At 34.6% G+C, this 18,087-nt stretch overlaps 1 protein-coding gene across 5 annotated transcripts in view; it reads left to right on the top strand.

The window, feature by feature from the left end:
- GRIA4 (glutamate ionotropic receptor AMPA type subunit 4) overlaps nucleotides 1-18,087 on the top strand; it is a 353,850-nt gene that overhangs the window by 249,630 nt on the left and 86,133 nt on the right. For all 5 annotated transcript variants that reach the window (XR_011233664.1, XM_069468990.1, XM_069468992.1 and 2 more), the window contains one exon: nucleotides 16,227-16,280. Coding sequence is in view for 4 of the 5 variants with exons in the window: in XM_069468990.1 (XP_069325091.1) it covers nucleotides 16,227-16,280 (54 nt within the window). In the remaining variant the exon portion in view is untranslated. The remainder of the gene's footprint in view (nucleotides 1-16,226; nucleotides 16,281-18,087) is intronic.

Here is an 18,087-nt window from a genome sequence, read left to right as displayed (position 1 = left end):
TTTGTAACCTTTAGAGAAGTAGCTACATAAGATATACCTACATAAATTAGTAAAGCAATGAAATAAAAGACCATTAAGTGATATACTGTACATAGCGTGTATTTTCTGCTAGATATTGTAAGTAAATACATTACCACCATAGTGAAGATGGTTTTCAACTGTCCTCAATAAGGAAGAATCCTTGAATAAAGCTTTTGACAAATATTTGTTGATTTGATTTAAAGCAGCCAGGAAAAGATAAAACTGAGCTTTGTCATTGTGCTAAATGATAGGAAAATATCATCAAATAATGGATAACATTTGCCTTCCCCCAACCCTGCATATCATGATAAAGCTTTGGAAGGCTGTTTGGCCAAAATTACAGTGAATGAATGCCATCTAGTGGTTTTAGAAATGCTTGCTTATACTTATCTGCAATACAATATGTTAGGTTGGCCAGACAATAGAGTAATACGATTTTTTTTTGTTGGTTATTTTGTGGCATATAATTTAAATGCATAATTATATGATGTGATTTGTAGTAGTAAACTTACTAATTTGGAGGCTGGTTTATAAGAATAGCTTTAGTACTCAATTATAAAGATCAAAACCAAAATAGATTTCAGAGATTCCTCCATAATATCCAAAAGCACTGAATTAGATGTCTTAAATTTCCTTCCTCAACTATAATTAGCATTGGTAAAAGTTAAAAGTAAAAAACATGCATTTGTAAGGTCCAGTGAAGCCAGACTATACTATAAGAAGTAATGACAGGGTAGGTAGTTAGCTCCTATTATGCCTCTGTAGAAGGAAAAGCAAAAAATAAAAAGAAAAACACTTAACTGAAGAAATATGCATATTTTATTTGAGGAAATGCTAATTATAAGCCTAAACATCACTATGTTTATTCCTGAGGGAGTCCAAAAAATCATTAAGGTTGTAGCTACACAAGATATATGAAATTATTAATGGGTATTCATAGAATCCATGAAAAAACTTTTTGTCTTACTTTGTGAAGCAATGCAGTCACTTCACCTTTAACTCCCATTCCAGTCCCTTCCACCCCTGCCCCTGTACTGAGAGTTTGAGTTGTTTGACCTGAACAACTGAAGCTTTGTAAATAACTCACGATGAATCCCTCAGAGTAGCCAATTTCAAGAACTGCCTGGATTGCCAAGTTCCTGTCAGAGAGTGAGTAAGGCTCAGACAGACCCTCCACTTAGCACCTGTGCTTAAAAGACCACGTCTGGAGGAGGCAGTTGAGTGCCTAAAGCACACTGACCCGTTTCGGAGGTTTAGCTGGTTTCTAAGAAGAAAATCAGCACACCCAGGTGGTTTGGATAAACTCTGAATAAGCCTTGAATGAGCTTTTGCTAAGGGAACAGGACATCTTATTTTTTGTGTCACTTTAAAGAAATTAGAAAACTTAAGTGTCTACCTTTCCAATTCTTCTGAATTTTAAAAGATTTCTTTCTTATCATGGCTGCATAATAATATTAAGAATAATAATAGACTTTTGTCCCTTTAAAATGCATCTTGGGTATAAATCTCATAAATTGTAACAAATTCTATGTATTGTGAGAAAATAATGTGCTCTTAATTGTCCTGTAAAATTTCCCTCCAAGAAAAGCTGTTTTTTGATTCTAAATGTAATTTTTTAATTAGTGCTATTCACATTTTAATTCCTGTAGCTCTAAGCAAAATCACTTTTAGTGTTTTCTTGGTTTTACTTGACTCAACCAAACACAAGAGCTAATCCAAACTTTGTCAGGAATTTGTACATGGACCTCAATACACCTGTATTTCAACATCCTCTTTCATGAATTAAAATAACAATAGAAAACAATTTCAGAGAATCAACAAAAGTGTTTTTTTAAATGAAAAAAGTAAAATGCCAAATAATCTTGATCAGAAAAGTGCCTTTGAAAAAGTGACTTTCTTTCAGAAGATAGTGAGATTGATACAATGAAGATAAAGAGATGCATTAGTAATTTCTAGAAGGATGGATACACTTCATATTATGGTAACATGCTGTCAATAATTACTTCGTTGACATTTTAATTTGTATTAATTTGCAAAAACATGATGGAAATAGCTCACACAATATTCTCTCAAAGTATGTTAATGGACAACTGTGGTTAAAGAAGCATTTCATCTTCTGTGTATGTTTTTCAAATTATTTTTATTCCATGAACTAATTAGTTCTTATAAATGTGCTGCTATTTAAAAAATAGCCATATACTCATGCAAATCTTTCAAAACATGAGCTTCAGATCAAATAGTTGAAAATGTAGTTTAAGTTCAATTTTCCCACCTGAATTACACCATAAGAGAAAAATGGAAGAATTTATGTAAATATTACCCACTGAGTCATGTAAGGCAATAGAAACATAACAAAACTACAAATCTAACAAAGTTAGATTTATTGTCATTTTGTTTGTAGTGATTGTGTTTTTGGTTGTCTAAATCCAATAGACAATTTGGTCTACTCATCCACAGAAAAAAGCTTTAAAGAGAAATTTAAAACCAAAAGTATTTTTAAGTGATGCTGAATTTGTGATTATTGATAGAGTATTTTTCCTTAAATTAATATTATGAGTTTGACTGGAAGATATTATAAATACTATTTTGGACAACAGCTTTATTCCTCTCATCTAATTTTCTTCCTGTAAAAATACATCAATTATTATGTAGAACTGCATATGAAATAAGAGGTTTATGGTGGAAGCCTTTTATATATTATTTTATTTTCACACACATTCATTAATTTTACATTCCGAACTTGATTACTTGCAGAGTCCCTAAGGACTCTACTTAATACCTTATCAATTAAATAGTGAGACTTTGAGTCACATGTTTAACTTAGTAACAAAAAAGCAACAACAAACCTGATCTTAACAATTTTTCTGGCCTCAAAAATTATTTGGGCAAAGTAGCACTTAAAGCTGGTGGTTGCTCACATATTTTAGTTCATCATGGAAGAATCCAAGGGTCCTGCAGCTAGATTTGTGTGTTCCTATTGTTAACGAAACCCTCCTCTCATGAGCACCCAACTCTGGTCCTCTGGAATAGAGTCATCATGATGGGCAGTGGGATAGCTTGTACTGTCTTCTATCTCTCTTTTTGGTCAGTTGATTTATATACCCCAAAATTGTGATGGTTCCAAAAAAAAAAAAAAAAGAGTGTTTTCACTATCTGAAAGATGGATGAGAAATCTTCAATTGCTTATTTTAAAAAGTAAATGGAATCCCTTACCACCTATGATTTGTCACCTTAATTGAAAGGGTCAGAATCTAATATAAAGAGAGTTTATTCAAGCACAAAGTTTGAGGATGACCAACCCAGAAGCACTAACTCTAAAGGAATGGAGTCAGCATTCCAATGTAGGGAAGTTAAGGTTTCATTTATATAGGCAGAGACAAAGGGGTTTTTAATAGGATTATAGCGTTATTCATACAGGCTGGCACATAGTTATAGCAGCCTGGTTGGTTATAAGCAGGGTTTCTGTTTGGGAAGGGTACATTTAACATTTTTTTTTTTTTTTTTTTACAGAGAGTCTAATAGTCATGGAGTTTCTATCATCTGGTCTAAACAAAGCAGGATAATAAATGGGAAATCAATCTATAACAAGGGTCATTAAGAAAGCAGGAGGTTTTTGTCCCTAATGTCATCTAGTTCTTTCTAGTCATTGTATAAAACACGAAAAATGAAAAAGCAAGTTAATCTGTAATCTCAGAAACAGAAGTTTTAACCACAGGTGACTCAGATCACTATCATATCTCTTTGAAGGCTTAAAGCATTCTGGGAGTTCCAACACCTTTTAAATTATATTTATTTTTACAGATTCTTCTCCTCCTCACTTTAAATAAGGAGAATTGGGCTGAGATGATCTTGAAAAACCCTGGTCACTCTAAAAGGTTGATAATTCTATTTCTAGTGAAGTCTCTCTGATATTGTGTTTGACTCTGAAGCAATACATAATTTTACATATGGGGTATACCTTGAAAAGAAACACAAAGTAAAACTTTAGTCAGGTTATCTTTCCAGAATACTTATTCACTCTACAAATATTTGTTGCATGCCTGCTATGTGTGTGTGTGTGTGTATATGTGTGTGTGTATGTATAGTCAGGCACTATGCTGAAGATAAAGTACTAAGCACAACAGATACATTTTCTGTTGTAGGTAGTAACTTCCCTAGTTAACTAAACCAAAAGAGTTTCCTGAAATCCCACTAAAATATGTTCTTTCTTTTAGAAATACAATACATAGAAAGTTATCAAGGATCTCACACTGCCTCAGGGATTTTGCTATTAATGCCAGTTCTTATTAAATAGATGATGATATCAAAGGCATGAGATAGAGGACTGTATATTGACCCTAGGGCACACAATGGATGTATTTAAGGAGTCTAACCAAGTATTTTTCAGGAGAAGATAGTGAGGACTGACCTTCCAGTATGAAACAGATATTTAACAAAAAGATGGAGAAAAATGGCTCTACAATTGGCTCCCAGGTATCTCAAACTACCTCTTTATCACCTACCTTAGATTTAATTGGCACCCCTTTCAGCGGTATTGCCACTTTCATTATATGAAAGGGAAATTCAGTAGCCCATTAGACACAAAGCGGATCTCAGATAATTGTCAAAACCAGTGACCTTCTCATACTGTTTGCAAATCAATCAAAAAAGCCTAAAAGCTATGATTGACCTCTGAGAGCCTGATTGCATCACCAAAGGAAGCCAATAATTCTATCTCAGGGCAAGATCAATTAGAAAGAGAGGAAAATTTCTCACAGACACAAATGTGGCCCTTTGCACATAAGAGGTGAAATGTGGACATAGTCCCAGTTATATTATTCTAAGCACAAGGCTGCCTACCTTGCCTAGTACCACCTAAGTGAGATGCCAGGTCCCAGACAGGATTTTTGGCAAATTGTCAAATGCATGGCAATACTGTTTAAAAGATAAAGCCTATTTATCTAGAGTCTGTGTTTATAAATTTTCACAATTTTGAAACATTAGGAATTTTACCAGAACCTGGAACTCTACCAGGTTCACCCTCACTCCCCCAAAAATCTCTGGCATTGAATAAAGCATTAAAAGGAGCCAAAGACTTAAAGAGCTTGACTCTATATGCCACAACTGGTTGAGTCATTACCTAAAAGGAAAGGAACATTTTAGTTACTGGCTATTGGCCATAAGGTCTGTTTTTCACACCAAAGCTTTTATTTTTATATATATATATGTGTGTGTGTATATATATATATCTCCAAAAGAAACACAGACAAGGAAAGCCAGCTACACTTATAAGGAGGACGTGTCCCTCGAGGGGGGATCTGAGAATTGGTGATAATAGGTTTGATTATTTGAATCATCTGTAGAAGGATTAAGCAGCATACACCTGACAATAGGAATGAGCCAACAACAGTAGGCAGGACAGCTCTGCACTTGACACCTCATGTTGACACTTCATTCAACATTTATATGCCAGTTCCAGGCACCAGGCACGGCAGGGCTGTACAAAGATGAGTAAGTAAATCATGGTCCCTACAGTAAGTATACTTACACTCAAGCCAGGAACTCAAAACTATGAATAAATAATTACAAGATAATCTGATGGCCTCAGAAACAGAAATATTACAAAATGTATCAAGCACCCAGAAAATGAGGGAGCTAAGTACAATCAAGGTAGTCAGGAATGTTTCACAAAGAAAACAGACATTTAAATTAAAAATGCATTGGATTTTCCCAGCCAGAGAAATAGGGTAAGGGTATTCCAAGACAGAAGGAACTGCAAAGGCAAGGAGGTATGAAAATGCTCAGAAGGTGGAGATTAGCTCTGTGTGATCAGGATTGGGTATGGGCAAAGGTAGAAACTGGAATGGAGCCATCATCAAGGATGAAGGCTGGAGGTAGCAGAAATGTGGATTACTTGTATTATATCAGTTTAGTTGTCATCTTTCCTCTGAAAAATCTTATCTCAAACAGGGCAAAGTTTATATTTATCATTTACCAATATATCCCCTAGTGACTTGGTAGGGGCTCAAGAAATAATTGTTGAATAAATGAAAGTCTATATGAGCCTCAGTTGAAGACACAGGCAGTAGATAATCTCTTGTATGTGTTTAAGGGAAGAGTGCCCAGTAGCATTTGAAGTTCCCGGAGGTAAGCCCTCAGTTACCTGGGAAGCTTTCTTGTCCAGAATCTCACTTACAGAAGATTATGAGGAACCTACATTTTTCTAGAGTTTGTTAAATAGGTTGAAAAAAGCACTTGAGTTCCATCTCCGTATATTAAAGTAATAATGAGTGAGATATAACAGGAACAAATCAAGCACCAAAGAAATTACTACAGCAAAGAAATCATCTCAGCAATTTCCCGCACTGCAGTACTGGCAGAGATTGCTGCTTTTGCTTCATTATAAAGCTACTTTTGCATATCGAGCTTTGCTCAGTCAGGATCTACAACAAAGTAAGAAGAAACTCAAAAGACATGAGGTTATGCTAAGAAGATGAATTTTACTCCTTTAATATTACTTTTGGCAGAATTTATTTGAATGTGCAAGTCCCATTATGATCCACTAAGATTGTTGTTTTCATGGAAAACAGAAACACCTTTACAGATCTCAGTCAGACTGGTGCAAATGGAAGTGGTGGGGTTAGGAAGGGGTGTCCAATTGTTTCCTAGCAACTGTTACCATGGTTGCAGCTATACCTCATTTTCTTATAAAGGAAAAGTAAAACAAGCAAAGGACATAAATTTTTTCAAGGAAGAAGGAAAATATGATTGTCAGAATGCAAGTGCTTTTGTCGTGGAAGAATTGTGAATTCTGGGATTAGTTTAGGTTCCACTAAATTTGTTTTAGTTGATGCTGCAAGGACACTTATTAGAATAATTTCTATTAATGTTTTTGACACAAATATTCAAAAGTTCAGCTTCTTTTTAAAAGATAAAGGAAATTCTGCTTGATAATTTTAGAACCATAAAATGAATTAGTTTTTCTATCCTTAAATTGAAGGCAGCTACATAGATGTATCTACGATGGTTTCAAAAAAGGTGAGTAATATTCCTCATTAAGTAGAAAAGAGAGGATAACTTCATAATTTATTTCAGTAAAATTTTGCATCTATTCTTCAAATGTTTAATAGGCAGCAAGATTAACAAAAAAGAAGCAAAACATTCAACAGTACCTTTGAGGACACTTTTCTGAGTCTTGTAAACATCATAAATATAACTATGCTATTAGAAATTATACATAACTTATATTAAACAGTTCAGTAATAAAATGTACTACCTGCCAGCAAGTGAAGTGATACACCTTTTTAATCACTTTGATTCAGTCAGAAAGGTAACAGAATAAGTTCATTCCTGATCCTCTGCTTAAGATTAACCACAAAATTAGACACTATTTCCCTATAGGTGTAGGTTTTCTTGAGCTCATAAGCAAAGGAAATATTCTGCTGAAATCAAAGCAAAGCGAATAACTCTGAGGTCATATGTCTTTCATATTTAATTAATCACAAATTCATATGTTGAATATAATTAACAAACACAAATTTTAAAACCTATGACCCAAAAGTTATTGTTAGCTGAAGTTTTATATTAAATAGTGAGGGACATGCTATCCCCAAAATTACAAACAGAATGTATTTTATAATATAGTTGAGTTATTGTTGTGGATAAAGATAATCAACACCGAAGGGAAATAAGAAAATGCTACTAAGGCAACATTTATGTTTATGCCAAAGCAGCATGAATCTGAAATGTACGTGAAAGTGAAGGAAGGAGGTAAGTGAAAGGTAATGCTCTAGGAAGAATGTCCTCAAACAACCTTTTAAAACTGTTCTACAGAACTGCATACTCTAGCTCTTGAGATTTCACTGTACATTAGCATAATAAAGTCTCTAAAAATTCCTATAGCAAGGAAACCTCTTAAACCTTATTTAACCTAATGTTCCTTACAAAATTGCCCAGAAAACTTTTTTTTTTTTTGCAGCTACATCTTTACATTTTATTTGCCTAGTATGCATTCAAGAAAATAAGACAAATCTTGAATTAAGAAAAATGGGAAAGGCAAGAACTTTCAGATGACAACATTTCAAATATGATAAAGAAAAGAAATATAAAAGTAAGGGGCTAGAGTGGAAACATGATATATTAGCACAAGCCTCACACAGCCGATGGCTCACACAGTCCTCTACACTTGGAGAATCACAGAATCAGAGATTTCTCAGGTTGACTAGATCTTAGAAGTCATCTATCTCATGAACATCTTCACAAAATGCTTATACAGTCCGTGTTTGAACAATTGGGTTTCATCTTGAGCATATTTGACCTTAAAATTCAGCAAATATTCCCTCATAATTATATATCCTTTTGAAACATGTGACAGTGTGTGACATTTGAAAATAACTTTTATTCCCATCACCACTGATCCCAAGTTTGCTTTATAATCCAAGAATAGATATTTACTCATTGATAATATGTCCAATAAGGGACATCTCAAGAAATGAAATATTCATGGAATTCCTATTTTCAAAGAGTACACCAGAAAATGTATTTAATGCTGAACTATACTGTGCATAGTTTAATCTTTAATTGATTACTTTGATCTTGTCAAAAATAAATAGGATTATCTATTGGATTGAGTTGGACTTGCATTAAATTTAAGGTATGTATTTGAACTGTCATTTTAAATATACACCTGGTAAAGTACCAACTATGCAAAACTAAATCCAAGCTATTTAAGCTTTTCTGCTAATTAGCTTTATTATGGATATATGAAAAATTACAAACCCAAACATAGATTCATTTAAATTTACCTGATAGTTCTCCATCTGTGTGTCCCTGTTCCAGTCTCATGCAAAATAGAATTAAGAACACATTGTATATATGCTGTTATTCAAATAAACAATATGTTCAGACAGGAGATTTATTTGCAAGAAAATGAAATTGTGCCTTCATTTCATTATGAGAAAGCTGTTTTTTCTTATAAACAAATTTGGTATTTATCAATATCTAATGTGATAGCAAATGTCATTCTCACAAGTATCTGTTTAATTTATTTTCCTCTTATGAAAGATATATTAATATTGGCCCAAAATAAGTCATTTTTCTGAATTGCTATGGTCTAAAGAAGAGAGCAGCATGTAGTGAGAGAAGGATAGAAATTGTTGTCAGAAGGCCCGGCTGGAGTCCCAGCTTCATCACTGAATGACTGTTTTTATTTAATGTGTTTGTTTATGAAAGCAAAGAATTGCTCCCTCCACCTACGTCTTATTAGAATTATTTGTATATTGTTTCTTACAAAATGTCTCTTTAATTAAAAAGGAGCATGCTTCCAACTGGTCCTTTCAAGCTACCATATGTGCTTCAAATCCATAATCACAAATGCCATAGAATCTTTTGCTCTTCTTTGCAAATATTTTAAGTTGCTAAATTAAAATGCTATTAAATCAAAATCGAGCTCTGTAAGATATGCCACATAATTAACATGATGAGAATCCTATTATCCAAGCCTGGTGGATGTAGCATTTTAGAACCACTGTGATAGGCAGAGAGAAGGATGTGCTCTACAATGTGCTTTTTGACAGCCAGTGGCAGTCACATGATGGGAGAAAGGGTGGAACAGAAGGACAAAGGAGCAGGAATTAAGAAGCTGAATGTCAGCACTTGCTTTACACTCCATAGTACTAGGACCCTGTTGAAACTTTATCTCTTGCAGGGCCCTCAATTTGCTAATCAATAAAATTGGGGCGAGGTATATATATAAAGTGATCTAAAATCTGTGACCTGAAAGGATACACCTGAAGAACACTTTTCTTTAATATTGGCAATAAAGTCAAAGAAAGGAAAATAACAAACGAGTACTAAAAATCGATATCCATAAGAAATATATGACAGTATGAAGGGGGAAATCATGTGTTAGGAATATAAAGAATTTATTACATAAAGACACTGAATCATTCCTATTTACCTATGTAAGAGAATAAACCTTTTTCACCAATCTTGGCTATCCAGATAAAAGTATAGTGTTTTATACAACTTGAGTCCTTGATTATAGAGATTGGGGACTCAGATATAACACAGGCGTGTGATACTACAGAGGTGACAAGCTTGGGACAGTTAGCCAACAAAAGTAAGCATTTTTATACATTATCGATTCCACTACCACGTTGGTGACTTTTTTACTTGGACACTGCCATAGTTCGATTTCCTCCAGAAGGTGACCTTAAGACAAGGATTTGTGTGCAAACAGTTTGGGAGGTGAAGGATAGACTAGAAGAGAAGTGAAGAAATGTAGTCAATAAAAGATGCATTTATCAAGCAAATTACCTTCCGAGTGACAGGCGTTTAATCTCATTTGGAATGAGTGTAAACTGATTACAGGAGGAAGCTAATGCGGAACACACATGTAGGTATCATCCCACTTGTGGGGCAAGAGAGTTGGAATATGTATGTACCAACTTCTGTCAGTCATTGTTATGTAGGCTGCTGGGAAGGAGGGCATTAATGCCCTGGCACTTCCGACCTCTTCCCTCTCCAAGGGCAAAGTGGGCTCTAGAGACCAGAGAAAACTCTGAGGCAAGGAAATTCAGGTGCTAGCAGTAGGAAGCTAGGTGAGTATGCATTGAGATGACAAAAGCAAAGGCATAGGTGGGGTATCCATAGAGTCTATCACAGTGACTAACCATAGAGACATAGGACTTTGTGTATAAGACTCTGCAGCCCAAAGAAGGACCTTAACCCAACATCTTTTTTAAAATTTTTATTAAGGTAAAATATACATATAATTTACCACCTTTACCATTTTAAAGTGTGCCTGTCAGTGGCAAAACAAACAAACAAACATATTTTTAATTATTTTTATCTATTTATTTTTATGTTTTACTGGAAGTCAGTCAGACTTTGCTAGGAATCTCCAGTGAGAGAGAGATCACTGCTTTGAAAGGCAGCCATTACCCTTATAGGCAACTCTTTCCCTCCCCTTTCTCCAAAAGACTTCTTCCTAATTAGAAATTTTTATAATCTCTGATATCTTCAAGTAGAGAAGAAAATTAAAAATGCATGCACCCACACACAATACACACACACATGCACCTACATACACACAGACACACACAGATCCATACTCAAATATGCATGTGAAAATGTGTATATCTCTTTCTCTTAAAATTTCTAATGAGAACTTACATTCCCCAACCCTCCTTCTGAATCCCTTCTTGCACTAAATAGCCTTACTTCCTTTTGGTCTGGAGTGCTTTATTTTTCTCACTCTACTTGTACATCACACCCCTGTAACTAAAGTCCTGCCATTATCCTTACAAAGTTGTAGTATTAATATAAGTCTGCAGCTTGTTTACAAAAGCCCCTTGCCTTATATTTTTCTTTTGATGGAACTGAAGTAAAACACAAACTTTTGTTTTTATCTGCAATAAAACATTTTGAAGCATTTTGAAAATCAACATTCAGGGGACATTTGGGAACTGGAATTCCTATGGAAAAAGAGGATTAGTGAGAGTGACTGCCTTCATAGGACACAGTAAGTTTCCAACATTTACCAGCATCATGGCCTGAACACCACCTACTGTGACGGTTTTTTCCATGTCACTGAATTCTCTGGAACATGACAACAACTGAGAGAGGAATTTCCAGGTGACTTATAAATTAAAAGAGAAACCAAAATCATTCACACTCTAGTGTGTCATTGCATGTCTTTAGCTAGAAGATAGTATTCAAAAGAACTATTGCAGCTTCGTAGTAGTAGTTTGAGGTAATATACAACAACAGAAGGATCCCTGAGTACTTTAAAAACCATTGGTACATAAAAATTTAACATAAAATCTGATTGTACATTGAAGGCCAACATTTCATTCATTTACAAGTCTCAAATTGACCTTAATATGCTAGTGTTTGTGCCATTTATGTCCTCATTAACTTCTTTACTCATCCATTCAATCAATATTTTTTTAGTGTCTATTCATTCTTTTTTTTTTTTTTTATTTTGAGACAGAGTCTCGCTCTGTTGCCCTAGGCTAGAGTGCCATGGCGTCAGTGTAGCTCACGGCAACCTCAAACTCCTGGGTTCAAGCAATCCTTCTGCCTCAGCCTCCCGAGTAGCTGGGACTACAGACATGCACCACCATGCCCGGCTAATTTTTTTGTCTATATATATTTTTAGCTGTCCAGATCATTTCTTTCTATTTTTAGTAGAGACGGGGTCTCGAACTCCTGACCTCCAGTGATCCAGCCACCTCGGCCTCCCGGAGTGCTAGGATTACAGGCGTGAGCCACCGCGCCTGGCCTTAGTGTCTATTCATTCTTAAAATCTGCCATGTTTTCCCAAGCAATTGATACCACTTCTCCTTGAAACCCATTTCACTCCTCTTATTCTGCTCTGTTTTTCAGTCGTCTCTGAGTCTCTTCTCCATATGAGATAATAAACATCCTTGTAACAGCAGTACTGACTCAGTTATCTTCATAATCCTTGAATCTCCTGGCCTTAATCTCATATATAGGTGGGAAGCACTCCATTGACATTTGTTGAACTAAATTGAACTGAAAAGTGGAATCAAGATGGAGAAGTATCCTGGATTCATTTTTCTTGAACTTCAATCAATGAATAAAGATTTAGAAGTTGCATTCTTAAAGATTGGTTCTGCCATAATTTGTTAATAAAACAATTTCAGTGTTTGCACCTGGCATTTACCTTATTAATATGCATAGGCCTGATTTTAGAACTTAATTATTTGACCAGGACCATGGATATTCCCAAACAACTGTTTGTTTCTTAAAAAACAAACAAGAAAAAGTAATTAAAGGAATCAATTAGTCACTTCTCCTAAGTATTTTATTCTTGTAAGGATGAGCTCCTTTGAGAGTGGACGATCAATGTAACTTGTTTACCCTTCCTAACCTATTCTACAGAACTCTAAGCAGACATTTGATCATTAGTCTTTGCCTAGTTACATCCTCTGTTTCCTTTAAAAATGTAAAAGATGCAGATTCCCTGCCTGTACATTTTCTGTCTTTATGAAATGCCATAATTAATTTTTACTTTATGCCAAGTACTCACTGTAGGCATTGTTTTTCCATGACAACTCGACCAATCACACTTTTACGAAGGCAGTGCTATTTTATATTCATATCTTTCATCTCAAACTGTTCTTTTCCCTATTTATAAAAGAATAACATCAAATACATAGAGACACAAAATTTGGTCTACATCCAAAGTCAAGTCAGTCAAATTTATTTTTTAACATAAGGTATTCTTTACTTTGGTTGAGGTGATGAAAGCCGTGTAAAACCACAACCATGACATTATCAGTTTTGCGCAATTATTTAAAAATAACTTAACACTATTTACAGGACACTATTCTATGGAGTATAAATTGGATTTTTTCACAAAGAAACTTCCACCTAGTGGTGGATGCTTGGCAGAGGGACCAAGAGCTGGCTTTACACCATGGCCACCCCAGGTAGGGGTGGTGGGTGAATTTTCTACTGTTCAGAGTCAGTGAGACCTTCACGGCCGTTTGTGCAGTACATTTGCTTCTTCCCAGCCAGGATCTGGCTCAGCAAAGATGATGATCTCTCTAGTGTCACCAGCCAGGCAAATAAGTCTCCAGATCCCTGTTCCCCAAGGCCCTTGGTCCCCATAATGTGGGTGCACATCGAGTTCTGCAAGACCTTTTGTGCCAGGATTGTTGTCCCTTTTGGTTTCTTGTGGTTTTTTAATTCCTCACCCTTTGAAAATGTATTGTATAGGTTTTAATTTATTACAATTCTTTTCTAGACAATCTAGAACTGACAGTGATTAATTTATGGAAACACACCCAGTGCAGAATTTCCACTGGTTCCACATCTTTTTAACATTTACAAGTATTTGTACCTTAAAATGATTTTTTTTTTATAAAACTGGCACAGGGTTTTGACTGTAGTCACACAGAAATCACAAGCTAAGGGTGTTAAGAAAGAAGAGGTGGGGTGAGTGTGGGGGCTTAGGGAGAGTGCCAAAAGGCTTAAATAGCCACACCAGAGAAAGTTATAGTGACTCAGCAAGAGATAAATAATGGATTGCTGGATGGCAACAGTCCCTGCTGGGGCCAAATAGCAGGAATCTGTAGTAGACTCAATGAATAGAGTATGTGGTCTCACGGCTGAGTACCAACAATGGAGTGTCCCCCTATCACTGTCTTCTGCACAAGCTGTACCTGAGATTCCCGGAGAATAAATTGGCTCCAGCCTGTTCAGCCCATGTTAAATCACTCAGGTCTGCATTACCCAATATGACAACTAATTAAGCTGTTTCTTTACTGAACCTTCTTTATAATCCCATCTATTTATTGTTTGTCTTCATCTTCATGGTAAGATTCTATAGGGAAATACAGTTTTAGATAAATTGTAGACTAGGTAAGTCCAGCAATATAAAATATAGAGAAATGTTCTGTAAAATGTTACAAATACATAGCCAACCTTCCAAGGAAGTAAAGAAAATCTTCAGGGGCCAAGAATGACAGGTTGTTGTGATGAAGGAAGTTGCCAGATTGGGTAGCCCAATTGGGGATTTAATGTACACCCAAGAACAGGAGCTTTGGGCTCCATCAAAGCAATAAATTAGACTTTAGATGCCATACAAAGCCAGATCATTGAAGGGCAACAGCCCAATAACAGAGTATAGTAAAAAAAAAAAAAAAATCTGTCACCTATAAGATTAGGGAGTCAACTAAGTATTTTCTGTCTTGCCTAGGCTTAGTGTAGTGAGGGAAATATTGTCCCTGAGAATTTGTCATCACAGCCTTGTTCTTAAGACAGATTGTATTTTCAATTCACACTACACACTGTGGTCTGGGAATCTAGAAGCTGAGAAATGTCATAAAAGTGTCCCCAGCCAGTGATACTAACATTGCAGTATCTTCTATTAAAAGCCAACACAACACATCTTTGGTGGGATATTTTAAGGGATACTGGCTTGACTGAGAGTTTCCCAGAATTGTTGAAGAGCAATCAGTCCTCATGATCAGGAAGTACAACAAATCGTGAACGATATAAACAAAAATTAATTAAAAAGTAAAAATTTAAACTAATTGTACTAAAACTACAGAAATTTAAAGCCAAAAAAAAGGTCTCAGGTATAATCAAAAGGAAAAATGAGATAAGCATGAATTTTATGTCACAAATAGCCATGTATACAAAATTCTGCTTTCAGGCACAACTCATGTGTTTTGGTTTTAAAAGGGTTTTCTTGCATTTCATATACAAGTCATTTAATTACAGAGAAATGTTTTTAGGGGATATTAAAATGGTAAAAACAATTTAATTTTTGTTTTTGGTAGTGAAAGTATATGATATCGTGGATTTCATTGTTACAATTGAAGACACCAACGAGGTTACAAAGCTGTTCATTAGTCACCACAATTAGATTTTCCCTTATTGAAGGAATTTTCAGTTTTTCAGAGAATAGGAGTTTTAATTTTTAATCTCTTATGCAGAAATAAAGTTGTACTTTTTAAAAATCCCTGGTATTTCCTTTTCTTAAATTATTTGAGTTTTTAATGCCCTAACATTCCTAAAAACATTCTCAGAAAAAAAATGGATCTAACAGAGAGAAGAGCTTCTTGATGTTGTTTTTCCTTATTCTTGTTATTATAACAAAATATTGCTATATCCATATGCAGATGAGAATTAACTGAGTATTCTCTGGTATCAGAGGTACCTAAAAACAAAGATTGTGCCTTAGAAAAACCTTGCTGCTCAGGACAACTATCCAATCTACTTACGGGCGATAATTCTTACCTTTTGAAGACACCTAACAGTCTCTCTTGCATTTCTTTAAATTATCAATAAATTAAATACGTCTAAATTCTTTGGACCAAAATCATTGTAAGTTTCTATGTTAATGTGTTCTCTTGAGAACTGTGTGTAAATTGTTGGCTGGGTCATAGTATTGTCATTCTCTTTGAGGAGATTATAACATACTAATTTTCTAAACAAGATGTAGTGAAATAAATTGGTCACTTATAGAGTATGACTGAATAAAAGTGATATTTTTACCATTTATTTTAAGTGTGGCTTATAAAATTCCTCTAATTAGAATACATGATTTTGATAAGGAAAACTAAATCATTTTCCCATCATGATTCCTCATGGAATTATGCTAGAATAGTTAATATTTTATTTTTTAAAAAAAATAATCTTTCAGTAAAGTTAAATTGATTTTCTCTCATTTGCTTATGTCTTTACAGATTGTAAGTGTTGGAAAGCATGTTAAAGGCTACCATTATATCATTGCGAACTTGGTAAGAGCTCTTTACCTTCTACTTTTCATAAGAATTGCTCAAGCATTCTAGATTATTTTAGCTGTACCTTAAAATAATGCTTCAATAAATGGTTAGTCTACATTACTTACTAAGCTTTTATAATACATAGGTTATTTTATTACAATGATCATTATATTTCTAATGTAGAATTCAATATATTTTTATGTAGATTGGCTTGGTATCTGCCAAAGAGACCTTTAAAACTAATTATAATGGTTACTTTGCCATGATATCACTTATCAAATTAAATAATGTCTTTTTTCTCTATCTAAATGATAAATGCTACTCTATGGATAAAGATTGGCAATACTTGGATATTACAAGAATGATCTAAACTGATGACCTATGTTTTCCAGTTTTAAGAATAACAGTATGTAATGGCTACATAAGCAAGTTTTTTTGAATGGCAGTAATCCAAATTTATTTTTAAATTACGTCAACTTTTCGCATATTATATACCAATGGTGAACCAACAAGATACATGCATTCTTATGAAATCCTAAAAGGCTTGAGACAAGTCCATTCAGATTTCTTGGCAAGGCTCACTAAATGTCTCTTGTTAACCTGGCAGTGTAGGGCAGACACCGGCTCTAGGGAGGGTCATCCTCTCTTGCTTTATTAGAGTACCATCTGCCCTAAGGGCTTGATCCCCAAAATGGTTTAGCCTAGAGAAGTTAAGAATGTTTTCTCCTTTTTCTGTCTATTCCCAACACACATTTCTTTGATGAATATCTAGTGCTTGAAGCAAGAAAGGAGCTAAAGGATGCAAAAGAGGTTCAGATCTATCCACTCTTTCCACATGGCAAGTGGACCACCACCCTTTGAGACAGGAATTTTCAGTCTTTAGTGACCTAGGTGGAGCTGAGATATAAGATAAAGCAATATACTGTGAACCATTATCGTATTGTGTTTTTTAGATAAAGTATAATTTTGCAACTTAATGGACTATCTGGAAAATTTTGATTTGTCTTTTCCGTTGCTTTTAGAAGGGTCATAGTGTGGGTGTTTTAATATTAATATTTTTATAAAAATACAAATCTAAAGCAGATATATTCTGGTATTAATCACTATGAGAAAAAAGACCTTAAGATTATGGTATGTCTGTATTCACAATGGCATTGTACAATGAGATTATAATTAATCACTTTTATATCAAATACAATGTTTTGACATTTATCCTTACAAACAATAGAATCCAAGGGGGAAAAAATCAATACGTTATATATAAACTATCATTCCAGAAATGAATTTCTGACATTGGCAACAAAAATAAATAAACCAATACAAAATGGGAAGAATTAATATTTATAACACTCTAATGGGTATCACAGCCTGTCATAAACAGCCCTAGTAGATGGCAGCATATATGCTATCTAAAGTACGAACATATGAAATAGGAAAACATTTTGCCTGTAGTAGAAAATAGAACCATCACTCTCACTCAAAATAAGCAAGCTTTTATCATATGTAGTTGATATCTTTGTTACATATGATTAGGCCAGTGACTTGCATATCTCTGCATTATAATATAGTGCATTAATATGGATTCTGTTGACATGTTCATTTATCCCTAAAGGACTCTTACTTATAACACCAGAGTGGTTTTTATTTCATTGAGCCAATCAGTAACTATTTATTGAGAACTATGTGCATTGGATTACCAACTATGAAGTCAATCTAGAATCAAAATGAAAAATTACGTTAACATTGTACTTAATGTTAAAAGACTGAATGATTGTCTCCTAACATCAGGAAAAGGGTAAGGCTGTTCCCTCTCACTACTTCT

Source organism: Eulemur rufifrons, chromosome 6, assembly GCF_041146395.1.
Source record: "Eulemur rufifrons isolate Redbay chromosome 6, OSU_ERuf_1, whole genome shotgun sequence".
Taxonomy (NCBI): Eukaryota; Metazoa; Chordata; class Mammalia; order Primates; family Lemuridae; genus Eulemur; species Eulemur rufifrons.
Note: the sequence above shows the minus strand (reverse complement) of the source record. Positions and strands in the feature narration are given on the sequence as shown.